This window comes from Culex pipiens, chromosome 3 (genome assembly GCF_016801865.2).
Source record: "Culex pipiens pallens isolate TS chromosome 3, TS_CPP_V2, whole genome shotgun sequence".
NCBI classification, from domain to species: Eukaryota; Metazoa; Arthropoda; class Insecta; order Diptera; family Culicidae; genus Culex; species Culex pipiens.
Genome location: NC_068939.1, coordinates 84,474,774 through 84,489,727, shown reverse-complemented (window position 1 = coordinate 84,489,727; position 14,954 = coordinate 84,474,774). Strand labels below are relative to the sequence as shown.

Here is a 14,954-nt window from a genome sequence, read left to right as displayed (position 1 = left end):
GTATTGTTGTGCCCTTCCACATACAAGACTTTGGTATGATTTCATGGTATTTTACCATCTATTACTGGGCAACCAAGGGCACATTTTGGTCGCTGTTATTTGCTCAAGTAATACCAAAATTTGGTATTCCCGTGTTATTTACCCCTGCTCGGGAATGGAATACGTTCATCATTATCAGCAGGACGGTGTTGGTAGCGATAAGGACATCGGTAATATGTACATCACCGAACCTCTGGACGTCCTCATAAACTTCCTGGCCGAGAAAGAATCAATGGATCAGATGCACCCGAGGAGGCCCTACCAAAAGTTTTTGCTCTTTGCAACGGAGCAAGTTTTGCAAAGTTCCATTGCAAAAATGGACAAATTTTCCGCAGACAAGGCATCAACTGGATTTGAAGCCATCAACCGGTACGCGAACAATTTATTGAGACAGCCATGTCCGCGGGAGTACAAACTACTCAAGACGCACTCCGGATTCTACCAGCACCAGATTGTTGCAAATTTGGCGGGCGCAGAGGCAATGTTCGAGGCAATGGGTTACAGAATGCTACCGGATCAGACGAAGATGGTGCTCGATGGGCTGATCTTTCCGCATCGTATACGGGATGTCGCGAGGGATGCCATCCTGGCCAAGGCCGAGTGCCAGATGATGAAGATGGTTTTTGATCGTTTGACGGATATGAAGCTGACGGTGAACTGGAGCGATATTTACAGCTATCGAGAACTTAACAGATTGAGCGTGGAGCAAACTGTTCAAAATATGGCGATGCTGATACAGGAAAAGCAGCACAATGATATGCAAGCTTATCATTTTGAATTTAAGTAGACCTTGTCTACAATTTCTGAACTAACGTTGACCTTTAATAAAGTAGAAATAAGTAGACTGGGCTTTGGTATGACTGTATCATATTAATAAACTTTAAAACTACTCAAGAGTATAACCATATCAACATCAACATGACATATCAAATCGATTACCTGTACTTGTTTGATTTTGACAGATCCCTGAAAAATAACTTGCATTCTTTGGACTTGTGTATTACACCTTAATGGAACTGCACAAAAATTCAAGCCAAATTTTTTTTGTAATTTCTTTAAAAACAAACTCACCTTAATTGGCAGACCAGCCATTTCGAGCATGCACTGGAAGGATGAAAGTACTCCGCTGCTCCTGCTGATGGTGGACGTCTCGTTCGTTTGATCGTCTTGGCAACGAACGAAGATGCTACACAACCCTCTGAACGATTTATCGACACTTTATCGGGCTACCGCACCATTCCAAACTTTGTGTTTTTCTTCCACTGTTTAACTTCGAATATCCTCCCTCACAAAACGGTGCTCATTGAGTCACTTTCAATTCCACTACTTTTCCGGGGAAAAATTCTACGCGACACTTTCACTAGCACCACACGTCAGTGTTCTGTTGTTTGATTCTGAAAGAAAAAGAAGAAAAGAAAATAAATTGGCTTGTCACTTTCATGTACAACAATTGGCTGCAAAAAGAAAGCCGGAAAAACAAATGAATTTTCCAACTATTTAAAAACAAAAGGCACCCAACAACAGGGTGTCAGCCCGGTGGCCAAAAACGACAAATAGTGCCACGAATCAACAAAGGAAATCCTTCCCAGATCGCACACAGAGTTGGTTGGGAAAAAATGCCGAAGGAAAATTCCCGCCATTTGCGAGGAAACTATTTATCACCAGACCCGGCCCCAGTTGGGGGTGGTATCTTTATGAAATTCTTACTTTTCATCCTCCGAGCCCACCCACTGCTGGGCTGGCAAACAACTAGAGGGGAGGCATTTTTCTCGTTTTTCACTAGATTTTTCTGGTTTGTCACTGTCACTGCGGGGTTGTTTACGTTCCACTGTTTGATCCTTTTTTCTTTCGAAGGATTCTCTGTAAAATTCCGTATGGGACTTGAGTATACAAAAAAATCGTATTTTTTATTGTCTTACTTTTAACAAATTTGAACAGTTGATTGCTTATAAAATTACTAAAGTTTCTAATTTCAAGCTCACATAAGCTTGCGTGCTAAACGTCAAAAAATGTTCCTTTAAAAAATTAAATCACATTATTTCAATCTATAAGACCCAAAAAAAAACTACTACCAGTAAAACTTTTTTGAAAATTAAAGTATTTTTTGGACATTTTCGTCATTTCAATATTAGAAAACAGAAAATCAATTTTTTTAAACAATTTTATTCAATAAAACCAAAAAATGATCAAAACAATAAAATATCCATTAGAATCATTGCATTTCTTAAACAACATCAAACATTGACAAATTTTAGGCCGCTGCAAAAAGTTTTTCAAATATAATTTGTAAAGGGTTGCCGAGCTTCCGTGGCCGTGAGGTTATGGGTTTCGCCTTGTAAGCGGAAGGTGATGGGTTCGATTCCTGTCTGGCTTGGCAAAGTCAGATCCCTTAAAAGAGTAAATATGCTCACTGGGAATACTGACCGGTAGGGGATCGGTTTCGACTAGCGGCGTGCTGGGTTTCCAATCCAGAGGTCGTGAGTTCGATTCTCGTACCGGGATGATGAAGTTTAAAAAAAAAAAGGGTGACATAAACTTTGAAAAAGGCCTATTGCGCCATAATTAATATTTAAGTCAAGTGCAACTGATGAAAAATCGTTGTGATTAGAGGGTGACGAGCGGGAATTCCCGGGAAATCGACCAATTTTGGACCTCTCGATTCCCGGGAAATTCGGTCGAGACTCCCGGGAAATTTTAAACATATAAATATCAAAGCAAAATTATATAAACTAATCAGAAAATTATTTGGAGAATTCTAAATTGTTTCGAACATTGTATGTGAAATGTTCGATGTTCAAGTACTTCTCTAATCTTCTTATTCAGAAAGTGTAAATTTTAAATTCCAATAATTATAACTGAAAGAAGCCAAAAAATGTGGTCCACAAATTTACCTTAAAGTATACAAAGCAGTTACATCCCAGATATAAAATCTAATTTCTTTGAAATATTTTTTTTTATTTTATTATTTCTAAAAGGGGAAAGCTTTTTCTCGAGCACAGTAATCCTCATAGTCTGTTTTTTAGTCCCTAAGTTAATTTGGCTGTATCAAGGTAATTTCCATTTTTGGTGTTAATAAGTCATTTTGTGTTTCACGTCAACCACAATATTAAATTCTAGAGATTTTTTGAAAGTGTCCTATAAGCTGTCTTTTATAGGACCTTTTCAAAAAAAAACTCTTGGATTATATTTTCGGGGAAAAAACTCTGGCGATCTTTGTAAAGTAAATGTCCGCTAATTGTGAACATTCGGGTTTTCCGGATAACTGTAAATTTTTCTTCAATGAATATTTATAATTGAAATTAAAAAGGAAAAAAAAGTTTTTTATATTATTTGTAAACATGTTAAACTAAAATTTTGAGTCCCAAAAAGCTCAAGAAACGATCTTGTATTTGCAGATTCAGAAAAAAAATCAAAAGGTTCATACAGTTCCTCTAAATAATAAGGATACTTAAAATAACGTTTCATAGAATAAGTATGAAAACATTGGAAGTAATTTCATTAAAAAAAAAAACAAATTTATTGCTTTTCCTTTTAAATTATTGCCACTATTGGCATAGTAAGAAAACTCCCGGTCCCGGGAATTCCCGGGAAATTATCAAATTCAACTCTCGATTCCCGGGAAATTGAAAATCTCGAGAATCGTCACCTTCTAGTTGTGAAAGTATGTTCAAACAATTATTCCTCCAATAAAATGTCCAAACATTTTGGTCAGTCACTCAGATTCGTTATCCAAATGTCAAAAGCTCGAATCCCGAATTGGAAGGTTTCTCAGTGCAAAATAAGCTCAGTCCACAAAAACTGGTGCGTTAACTTGTAAATTAACATGGATTTATTAAATTTTAACTAATATTAAAATTTTCAACATAAATCAAATTTTATAACACATTTCCAAAAATGTTTAATGATTGTTTTGACGAAATCAACTATTTTCACTAAAAGTGTAAGATTGTTAAATTTATAAATTGTTGGACAAAACATTTGTATCGTATTATAGTGATCTAAATATTTATAAATCATTAATTTTATGTTAACAAAACAAAAAGATTAACAAAAAAGAAAAATTTAAGTTAAAAGTTCCATTTTAGATGATTATTCAAAATGGGTCCGCGGGCCACAAAAATCACCTCGAGGGCCATACTTTGGTCACCCCTGAGCAGTTCTCTCAGCTTTCGGTCATTCGATTTTTTTTTATTTTTTAAACCGACTGAAACTTTTTTGGTGCCTTCGGTATGCCCAAAGAAGCCATTTTGCATCATTATTTTGTCCATATAATTTTCCATACAAATTTGGCAGCTGTCCATACAAAAATGATGTATGAAAATTCAAAAATCTGTATCTTTTGAAGGAATTTTTTGAACGATTTGGTGCCTTCGGCAAAGTTGTAGGTATGGATACGAACAACACTAGAAAATGATACACGGTAAAAAAATTTTTGGTGATTTTTTATTTAACTTTTTGTTACTAAAACCTGATTTGCAAAAAAAAACTATTTTTTAATTTTTTTTTTTTTTTTTTGATATGTTTTAGAGGACATTAAATGCCAACTTTTCAGAATTTTTTTTTGAACTATGTTGATACGACTCTTAGTTACTGAAATATTGCCATGCAAAGGTTTAAAAACATGAAAATTGATGTTTTCCAAGTCTCACCTAAACAACTCAGCATTTTCTAACGTCGATATCTCAGCAACTAATGGTTCGATTTACAATGTAAAAATATGATTCACAAATTCATAACTCGGTTAAAGATTTTTTGCACAACCTGGAAATTTCTGAAAAGTTGGCAGATGATGTCCTCTAAAACATATAAAAAAAATAAAAAAAAAATATTAAAAATAGTGTTTTTTTTTGCAAATCAAGTTTAAGTGCAAAAAGTTAAATAAAAAATGACCAAAAATTTTTTACCGTGTATCATTTTTTTCCAGTGTAATCTTTATCCATAGCTAAAACTTTGCCGAAGACACCAAATCGATCAAAAAATTCCTTCAAAAGATACAGATTTTTGAATTTTCATACATCATTTTTGTATGGACAGCTGCCAAATTTGTATGGAAAATTATATGGACAAATTAATGATGCAAAATGGCTTCTTTGGGCAAACCCTCGGGCAAACCGAAAGTACCAAAAAAGATTCAGCCGGATAAAAAAATAAAAAAAAAATTGAAGAAAAAATACCGATTTCGTAGAGAATTGCTCCCCTGCTTTAAGCTCATCAATAAAAATAAAGGAAAAAAACGTGATTCGATTATCCGAAGTATTTTTTTTGTAAATTTTTTCCAAGGCCTTCGGATAATCGAGTTTGACCTGTATTAAAAAGGTAATGAAGGCATTCAACGTCAAGGCTAAAATTTGAGTAAACTAATCAAATTTTGAATCATGTCAGGACGAAAATGAACAATTGATTAGGCCAATGCAAATTTCGTTTTACGCCTTCCCCCTTTCATAAATTCCCCGAAAAATTCAGGGGGCAAACAAAATGATAATTACTGCTGAAAATGTTACATTGATTACAATTGATTGTAAACTATTTAACAGTAGTATATGCAACAAGTTGCAAAAAGAAAACAAATCCGCTCGAGCTGTACATTTATCCAACGAGGATTGAGTTGGATAAAACGACGAGTGCTGAAAAAATCAAGTTTTGCAACGAGTAGCTTACAACATTTTTTGCAATTCCGAAAAACGCTTCTTAAATGGAATTTTATGTCAAACATTCATGTGTTTAGTAAATTCATCGTTCAAAACAAAAATATATTGAAAAATGTTACTATTAGATAATAGTGTTGAAAAGTTCAACTTTTCAGCACCTATTTCAGTGCTGAAAAGTAGAACTGTTATTTTTGATAGGGAAAAGTAGGCCGTTTCGTTTCTCCAGAAGGACAGGAAAATTTGACAGTTTCACAGTGGAATTGCAAAAAATACATAGTGCAACGATTATTTTTGTATTTTGATCAAAAATGCATAAATTGAATTTAACGACCAGAGAACGGAAAAAAATTAAAACTTTAGGGAAAAAATCTCATAAATTCATTGATATTTTGCAAATTTTCGGTAGCAGCATAACTGTAATTATAAAGCGTTTATAAAGAACTTTGTGATAATTTAGTTTTGAAATTTCAAATTGATACTGATAGTTGAAATTGATAGCTAGAAATGGGAAATTCATTTTTATTAGTTTTTTTTGCTAACAACCAAAAAGATGTCAAAAAAGATTGTAATTCTTACTACAAAAAATTAGTAAATTTGCATATTTCTATGAATAATTTGAACGAAATCGAAAAAAAAACTTTAGTTAAAGATTGAAGTATTTTAACGTGAAGCCATCAGTAATTTTCAACTTAAATTTACATACATGTAGAAAATCCAAAATTTCGTATTACAGAAAATTTATTAAATCATCTAAAAAAATATTTCCAATCACTCCTGAAAGTTTCATGATTAAAGTGAGTAACAGAGGATTCAAGCTTGAAATTTAGCCATGAGCAAAAGCGAACTGTAAAACTTTCTGAGCGTTATTCTTGAAACACCGAGTTGATTTTCCGGTGCCACGATAGCTCGAGATAAAATGGATCAAATTGGCTGAAAATTGGATAGAAGACATTTTTCGTGTCCATGACGAAGCCCGATTTAGAAAATTTGTTATTTTGCAAATACAGTCGACTCTCTGGCTGTCGATCTTCTCGATATCAATATTGCTCCATCTATCGATGAATTCTTCAGTCCCTTCAAACTGCATACTTCGATTGGCTTTATTCCTCGATATTTTCTCTTGCTTGAAGGATCTCTTCCTCGACGGTCCCTTGGATTCCGTTTGCTTTAAAAATCTCTTCCGGTTGTCAATACTGTCACTATCTCATGGCTTGCATAGACATTTTTCTTTGCGAAACGAAGCTTTGAAGGGTGTTTGACATTAGTTTGTTTTTGTTTGCTGGACGTTGCCATGATTCTCTCCCATAGCTGGGTACCAAGAAAAACATATTTTCAATCGAGTCTTCATTTTGCATCGTTCTGTAAACTGATGATTCTCTTCCTCGACGGTCCCTTGGATATTGACAACCAGAGAGTCGACTGTACACAAATCAAAAACAATCAATTTTTTATGTGAACCTTTTTCTAAAATAAACTATTTGGAAAGCAACATTCGTCTTGCACACGGGACCGATTTAACGAAAATGTTGACCCGATTTGATCAAAGAAGTGTTGAGATATCGTGGCACCCGTTGTACGTGTACACCTGATTTCAGTATCTCTGAAACATATAAAGTGAACATCAAAAATTCATCAGCATGTGCTTTTTGTTACACACAAAAAAATATTTCCCAATGTTACATCATTTATGATGTAACACTTTTGCACGTCATTAAATATTTAAATTTAAATGCAATTTGATGAAAATTTAGTAAAAACATGATTTAACGTATGATTCCACCGTTTACGTCGAATCTCAAGCTTACATCAACTGAGTTTACATATAATTCATTTTTTCCGTGTCGAGTAAATTCACATATTTTTTTTTCTGTGTATGATTATCAAATATTATTGCCGTTATAAATATTTCTTTATATTATATTATATTACATTGATTATGAACGCAGAAAAATGTATTTCAAATAGTTTTCAGTTGATTAATATTTTGAAGTGTTTCGAAAACATGTTTTTTTGCTCCCTGATTTTTTGGGCCGATTTTGAAAGGGGGGCCGACATAAACTTTGAAAAATGTTTGCAACGACCTAACAAGGAATAGAAAAATCAACGCCATAAAGAATCACGATGTGTAGGAACTATTCTAAACAGCTTGTTGAAGAAATGTTGTCAAAAATAATTCAATCTTGTCATTTTCCGAAGCACAGATTTTGCAGACAATGATCTCTTCAAGGGACCAGGCATCACTGGCAGTGGTCAAACATCCGGAAGAAACCCGGAATGCAGAACGAAAACAAAATAAAACGGAGAATGGCCAGACCTCGGGCACTTCCAAAACACTTGGCGCCTTTTCTCGGTTGGTTTTTCATGGTTTTCCAAGTTTCCGTTCTTTTTCCGCACCGCACTTTAAAATGTCAGTGCTGTGGGGGGTCAGATGGTGAAAGTAACGGTATAAGTGGGCCGGAAATGAAACTATTCACTCACTGTTTGATTGGTTAGTAGATGACAGTAGTTTAAATGCCACTCACACTGCGTTGATGATGAACGACGAGTTGATCCTGGAAAGAGATGGAAAAATATAAAATTGTTAAGGATGGTATTGCATATTGAGAAAAACAATTGAAAAGATGAAGAGAAAGATTATTTCAATGTCACATCAAGTAGTAAGCTCAATATAAAATATATCACCTTGCATTACAGCTTTGTAAATATTTGAATAGAAAATCACCCCGCAGTGTTTCCCAGCTAGCAACACACCAAAATTCACACATTTAATCAACTTTCCAAAAACTCATTAGTCTGCCACGCACAACCGACGAGGACCAACAAAATTTCCATCCTCACCCATTCCAAAACACTGGTGCTGGCAAAAGTTGCCAAATTAGTGCCCAAACCACTTTTCCGCCATTTTAGCTGCCCAAAAGAGCGCGAACATTGGCCAACGATTTGCGCTCACTTCCGCCGGACGTTGGTGGCGAGGGGGGAGGGGGCGATTTTTCCAGAAGTTTGCCCAACGCCACAACAAGCGCTGGTATTCTACAACGTCACATGACTGATCGTCACTTAGTCACCAAGTTAGTCTCCACCACCCTCGCAAGGATGATGAGTTTATCCGGACGCCTGGTCAAAGTTTTGCTCGTTCATAGTTTTACATTCAATTATTTATACTTTTCGCCCGATGATGGATTGAATTTCATTATGGAAGCGTTTTAATTATCAGGCCAAAGTCGCCAGTCAGCGCTTTAGTATTAGCCAGTGTGGGGACTTATTTGCCAGAGTTTGCCTGGGGGGAGATCCTGACAGATTTTCGGCACACAGCTGGGAAAGTTTGGCAGAGGCCAGATTGGATTTGTAATTTGGTGCTCATCAAATTAAACACCAAAAAAGGGGCGAATATTGTTGAATTTCACCTTTTTACATTGATTCTAATAGTTTTTTTTTATATCGTAACTTAAATAACTTTATCAAACTTTAAAATTTTCAATACCGAGCAAATCCAGCACATATTTTTTATCAACCGACCAAGCTGACACGTTATTAGAGATTGCAATTTTCTAACATATTTTCACAACGATTTCAAATATTTTTTTCTAAAAATGAAATTAGCATCACTTTATAACTCAAGTATCATTTAAGGTTTTTTCAAAGCTGTCACAACCGCTATAAAACCTAACTGCCAAAACAAACATTCAAACCACTTTGTTCCCGAGCATGGGTAAATAACAAGGGAAATGCGTAATAATACCTTTCTCTGGTATCAATACCAAATTTTGGTATTCCTGGACCCTTTGAAATTTGTCTTAAGGATTATGCAAGAGCAAAATGTGGTATCATACCAATTTAAGGTATTGTTTTGATATTGCTAAATTGCAGAATTTGTCAATGGTCGAACACCACATTTTGGTATTCTTTTGGTATTACAGTGTTTTATCAAATTCCTCTGCAACTGTGGGAGAATTTTGACCAATTTTGACAAAATAATTAATTTTGCGTTAAAATGATGTCTCAAAGCGAATGCTTTCATTGAAAACCGGAAATTTCAAACTTGATTTTAAACATTTTTGATATACCCCCTACAGAAATGACTTGAAATTGTGGAAAATTTTCTAAGTCAGGATGGCACATTTTGGTATTATTTTGGTATTGAAAGGTTTCATCAATTTTCTCTGAAACTATGGGATTTTTTTACCAATTTGGACAAGATAATAAATTTTGCGCTAAAATGACTTGAAAAATTTTTTTAAAGCTGGTTTTAACATTTTCTTATATACCCATTAATTTTTATTTTTTTTAAATCGTTGAAATTTCTCTAAGTCGGGATAACCCAATACTTTGAAAAATGAGTCAATCGAATGATTATTGAATATTGGTGAACTTCAATCCAGTTTCATTTTAACAACACTTATTTTTCAATCTTGTTATTTTTCAGAAGCTTCAAGAACTTCAAGCACAGGCCGTTCATCAATGACAAATGCATTCGGTGTGGTGAAGGATATCACTAAGAACAACATGGAACCATCAGGTGAGTAGATTTGGCTGTTGCATATGGATCATTTCCGTTTTTTCACTAACTGCAACTGCTGCACTAAAAATGGTATGAAAATATCAAATTTTGGTATTACTTGTGCAAATACCAGCGACCAAAATGTGATTTTGGTTGCCCAGTAATAGATGGTAAAATACCATGGAATCATACCAAAATCATGTATGTGGAAGACCACAGGAATACCAAAATATGATTTTCCAAGGGCGCGGGAATACCTAAAATTAAAACCATGGCAATACCAAGTTTTGGTATTCAAGCAATGTTCAAAAATCCAGAAGACCTCAACTTGGTATTGAAATGGTTTTATTTTGAGGTATTATTTTACCCTTGGAATAACATGGTTTGGTATTGTTGTGCCCTTCCAAATACAAGACTTTGGTATGATTTCATGGTATTTTACCATCTATTACTGGACAACCAAGGGCACATTTTGGTCCCTGTTATTTGCCCAAGTAATACCAAAATTTGGAATTCCCGTGTTATTTACCCCTGCTCGGGTTGTAACAGCCTCCCCAGAATCCCGATAACCACTCTTAAAACCCAAAAGGACCTTAACAAAAAGTTGTTACGCATTTTTTTGATAAAAAAAAAATCAATTTACAGTATGTAAAAAATGTATTTACAACCCTTGGAAACTTTGCACATTTTGTGATGAAACTTGTAAACAATTTACAGTTTGACAGAAACCTAGTACTAAATTTTATTCAGAATTTCAAGCCAAACATTTTGTTACAAATAGCTTATGGAAAGATGATTTATATAAAAAGTTATATAACAAATACTATTACAACAATAAAAAAGGTGCAAAAAAAGTTTGTACAGCTTTCGAAAAATTAACATAAATACAGTTTTTTGTTGGCAAATCACCATTAATCCAGTGTCCCAACGCTAAATAGGCATCCTTGACTGATTAAAAAAATAATTTCAAAATTTTTAATTTTCCGTACGTTCTACTCAACTACCCGAGCAGGGGTAAATAACACGGGAATACCAAATTTTGGTATTATTTGGGCAAATAACAGGGACCAAAATGTGTCCTTGGTTGCCCAGTAATAGACGGTAAAATACCATGAAATCATACCAAAGTCCTGTATGTGGAAGGGCACAACAATACCAAACCATGTTATTCCAAGGGTAAAATAATACCTCAAAATAAAACCATTTCAATACCAAGTTGAGGTCTTCCGGATTTTTGAACATTGCTTGAATACCAAAACATGGTATTGCCATGATTTTATTTTTAGGTATTCCCGCGCTCTTGGAAAATCATATTTTGATATTCCTGTGGTCTTCCACACCCGGGCAGACGGTAATAACAAAACTCATGCCATTTCAATAACAAATACTGTTAAAATAACAGAAAATGTTATGGAATCTTCTTGAAAACCCCATTTTTTAATAAGGCTTTAATAACAGTTTATGTTATCATAACAAAATTTGTTATTGGTTTGATATTGATTGAAAGCAAAAACAACTTGGGAATAACATTTTTTGTTATGGAAGAATAACTTCAACTGTTATTGGGATGATCGGATTAGTTGTTAAAATAACAAAAAATAATAACAAAGATTTGTTCGAAGAATCACTTCAAATGTTATTAGTCTGTTATTACAATAACAATCCAATAACAAAAAAATCATAACGATGAATAACAAATCTTGTTATAAATAACATAAAATGTTATTGGACAAGTATTTTCAAATAACAAAAAATGTTATTCCCAAGTTATTTCCGTCTGCTCGGGCATGCAAGATTTTGGTATGATTTCATGGTTTTTTACCATCTATTACTGGGCAACCAAGAGCACATTTTGGTCGCTGGTATTTGCACAAGTAATACCAAAATTTGGTATTTTCATACCATTTTTAGTGCAGCAGTTGCAGTTAGTGAAAAAACGGAAATGATTCATATGCAACAACCAAATCTTTTCACCTGATGATTCCATTTTGTTTTTAGTGATATTCTTCACCACATCAAATGCATTTGTCATTGATGAACGGCCTGTGCTTGAAGTTTTTGAAGATTCTGAAAAATAACAAGATTAAAAAATAAGTGTTATTTAAATGAAACTGAATTGAAATTTACCAAAATTCAATAATCTGTCGATTAATTCAATAATCTGTCGATTAATCTTAGTGGGTATATCGAAAAAAAATGAAAATCAGCTTCAACATTTTTGGGTTTCAAGTCATTTTAGAGCAAAATTAGTTATCTCGTCAAAATTTATAAAAAAATTCCCATAGTTTCAAAGAATTTGATGAAACCTTTCAAAATTCAATATTCAAATTTTTTCACAATTTCAAGTAATTTATTTAGGGGGTATATCAAAAATGTTTAAAATCAAGTTTGAAATTTCCGGTTTTCAATGAAGGCATTCGCTTTGAGACATCATTTTAGCGCAAAATTAATTATTTTGTCAAAATTGGTCAAAATTTTCCCATAGTTTCAGAGGAATTTGATAATACACTTTAATACCAAAAGAATACCAAAATGTGGAGTTCGACCATTGACAAATTCTACCATTTTGCAATATCAAAACAATACCTTAAATTGGTATGATACCACATTTTGCTCTTGCATAATCCTTGAGACAATTTTTTTTTCCACGAATACCAAAATTTGGTATTGATACCACAGAAAGGTATTATTACGCATTTTCCTTGTTATTTATCCATGCTCGGGTAGTGGGGCAAGTCGAACAACCCGTTGGGGCAAGAGGAACAATGCATGAAACAACATGTTAATTTGCTAACAATTGAACTGTTATCACTTAGATACATCAGATTAGAATGTATTTGGAACGTTTCTAAAATTTTTAGATTTAATAATAATATTTTACTAGAAATTTAACCGTTTTTACGATAAAAAATAATTACTTTGATGATAAACAGTATATTTTCATAATATCGCTATATTTTGCATGGAAATTTTTTTAAACAATTGTGTATCAGTTTTTAAGTATTTTTATGTATTTATTTCCCAATAAAATATGTTGTTGCAGCGATTCGTATTTTTTCCATACTAAAAATCCATACGGTACACTTGCCTCACCTGAACAAGATTTTTTTAAAGCTCTCAACAAAAATAACCAAAAGTTAAATCATACTTTGTAACAGGTGCATGTCATTGGAAGGGACACTACTGATCTAGGAAAAATAGAATTTTGATAAAATGAGCCTTAAAACGAACCCTAAGCCTTATTTTGTACTTTCCAAATATTATAAGAAAACAAAGGTTTTGAAAAAAACTTCATTAAATCTTATGCCCCGTGGCGTTTACGTCATTTTGGCGGTTATGTGGTAGTAGAATCAGCTAATTGCATTGCTAGCAACAATTCCTCATACTGGAAATAATCAAAATTGTAAAAATTACGGCCGTACAAGCCATTGTTCCTCTTGCCCCATATGGTCGTCTTGCCCCACCTTCCCCTAATTTCGTTTTGGGGGTCTTTGTGTCAATAGAATCGATTTTTCGTTGGAATTTCGTACAAACCCGGAATTTCGACGTCGGAAAATCCGCTGGCATCCGAACCGGTCCACGATTCACAAGTCTATGTGCCATCGGAAAGGGCATAAAATTTCCGATCTTTTGATACCCAATCATCTAGGTTTTCTATTAAACCCACGTTTTTAAATACGTGAGCAAAAAGTAAGTTTGATCTACGAGAAAAAAAATTACGAAAGTCCATATATGTTTGGCAGATTGCTCAAACGAAACCATAACAAAATTTTTACCTAGATAAAAATGGGAGGTTAAAGTGTAAAAAAAAATTGTTTTTTTTTCTGTGTTTTTCCCTTTCGCGTTATATTTATTGCTATTTTGTCGCGTTAAATTCTTTTTTAGAAGCTCATAGTTTTAAGTAAGCTTTTTGCATGACTGATTGCCCTTGACAGCTAAAACACCCTTGGTTTTAAAGAAACACATTGCCATCGGGGGTTCAAGACTCTCTTAAAACTTTCATAAAACCTTATTCGAGGCATAAAAACTTCTTAGCACCTTTAAATCAGCCCATGCTTTTTGGTTACTGTGAATGCCAACATAAAACTTAAAAGCAATCAAGATGCTACCGAAACGAAACTATTGGCACTACGCCCCCCGGGGCATGGCCTTCCTCTAACGTGGGATTTCTGCTCCAGCGCCTCTGACGAGACAGGAGAAACCGGGACCGACGTTTTACTTCACCATCCGATAGAAGCTCAGTGGATAAGGCGGGAATCGAACCCGCGTCTCATAGCATCATCGGGATCGGCAGCCGAAGCCGCTACCCCTGCGCCACGAGACCCTCCCATAAAAACCTGCTACCATAAAACCTCAATAAAACTAGGTGGTGGCTAGTTGGTTTAAAATAGTACATGTGAATGATCTGTTCTACATTCTCAAGAGTAATCAAAGTACTTTAACCATTGTCTGGAAGGTGCAATAATTAATCAACAGCGAATCCACATAATAATAAAGTACGCCTATCATCCTGACATGAACAAAGTCTCATCTGGAAGTGGAAGAAGCATTTCTCGTACTTTCAACGACCCGCGTTGCTTGAGTGCTCTTCAAGTTTACGTGCGTCTCGTAAAAGCTCCATTCCAGCTTGCTGGGGGAAGATGGTTCCCAGAACCACGTGACCTTTAACATCTTCCGACAGTTGAGCATTGTGTCGGGAGGAGCTGATTTCTTAATCAGAGTTTAAACGACTATTTTCAAGGGAAAAAGAAACAAGAAAAAAGAAACAA

General features: G+C 34.5%; 1 protein-coding gene across 27 annotated transcripts in view; it reads right to left on the bottom strand.

Annotated features, from left to right (window-relative positions):
* Positions 1-14,954, bottom strand: part of LOC120418991 (glucose transporter type 1) — a 443,089-nt gene that overhangs the window by 172,981 nt on the left and 255,154 nt on the right. For 26 of the 27 annotated variants that reach the window (XM_039581540.2, XM_039581537.2, XM_039581541.2 and 23 more), the window contains 2 exons: positions 8,210-8,239; positions 1,111-1,433 (listed from right to left, as the gene is read on the bottom strand). Coding sequence is in view for 1 of the 27 variants with exons in the window: in XM_039581563.2 (XP_039437497.1) it covers positions 1,111-1,140 (30 nt within the window). In the remaining 26 variants the exon portion in view is untranslated. The remainder of the gene's footprint in view (positions 1-1,110; positions 1,434-8,209; positions 8,240-14,954) is intronic. The other variant, XM_039581539.2, reaches the window with a different exon arrangement.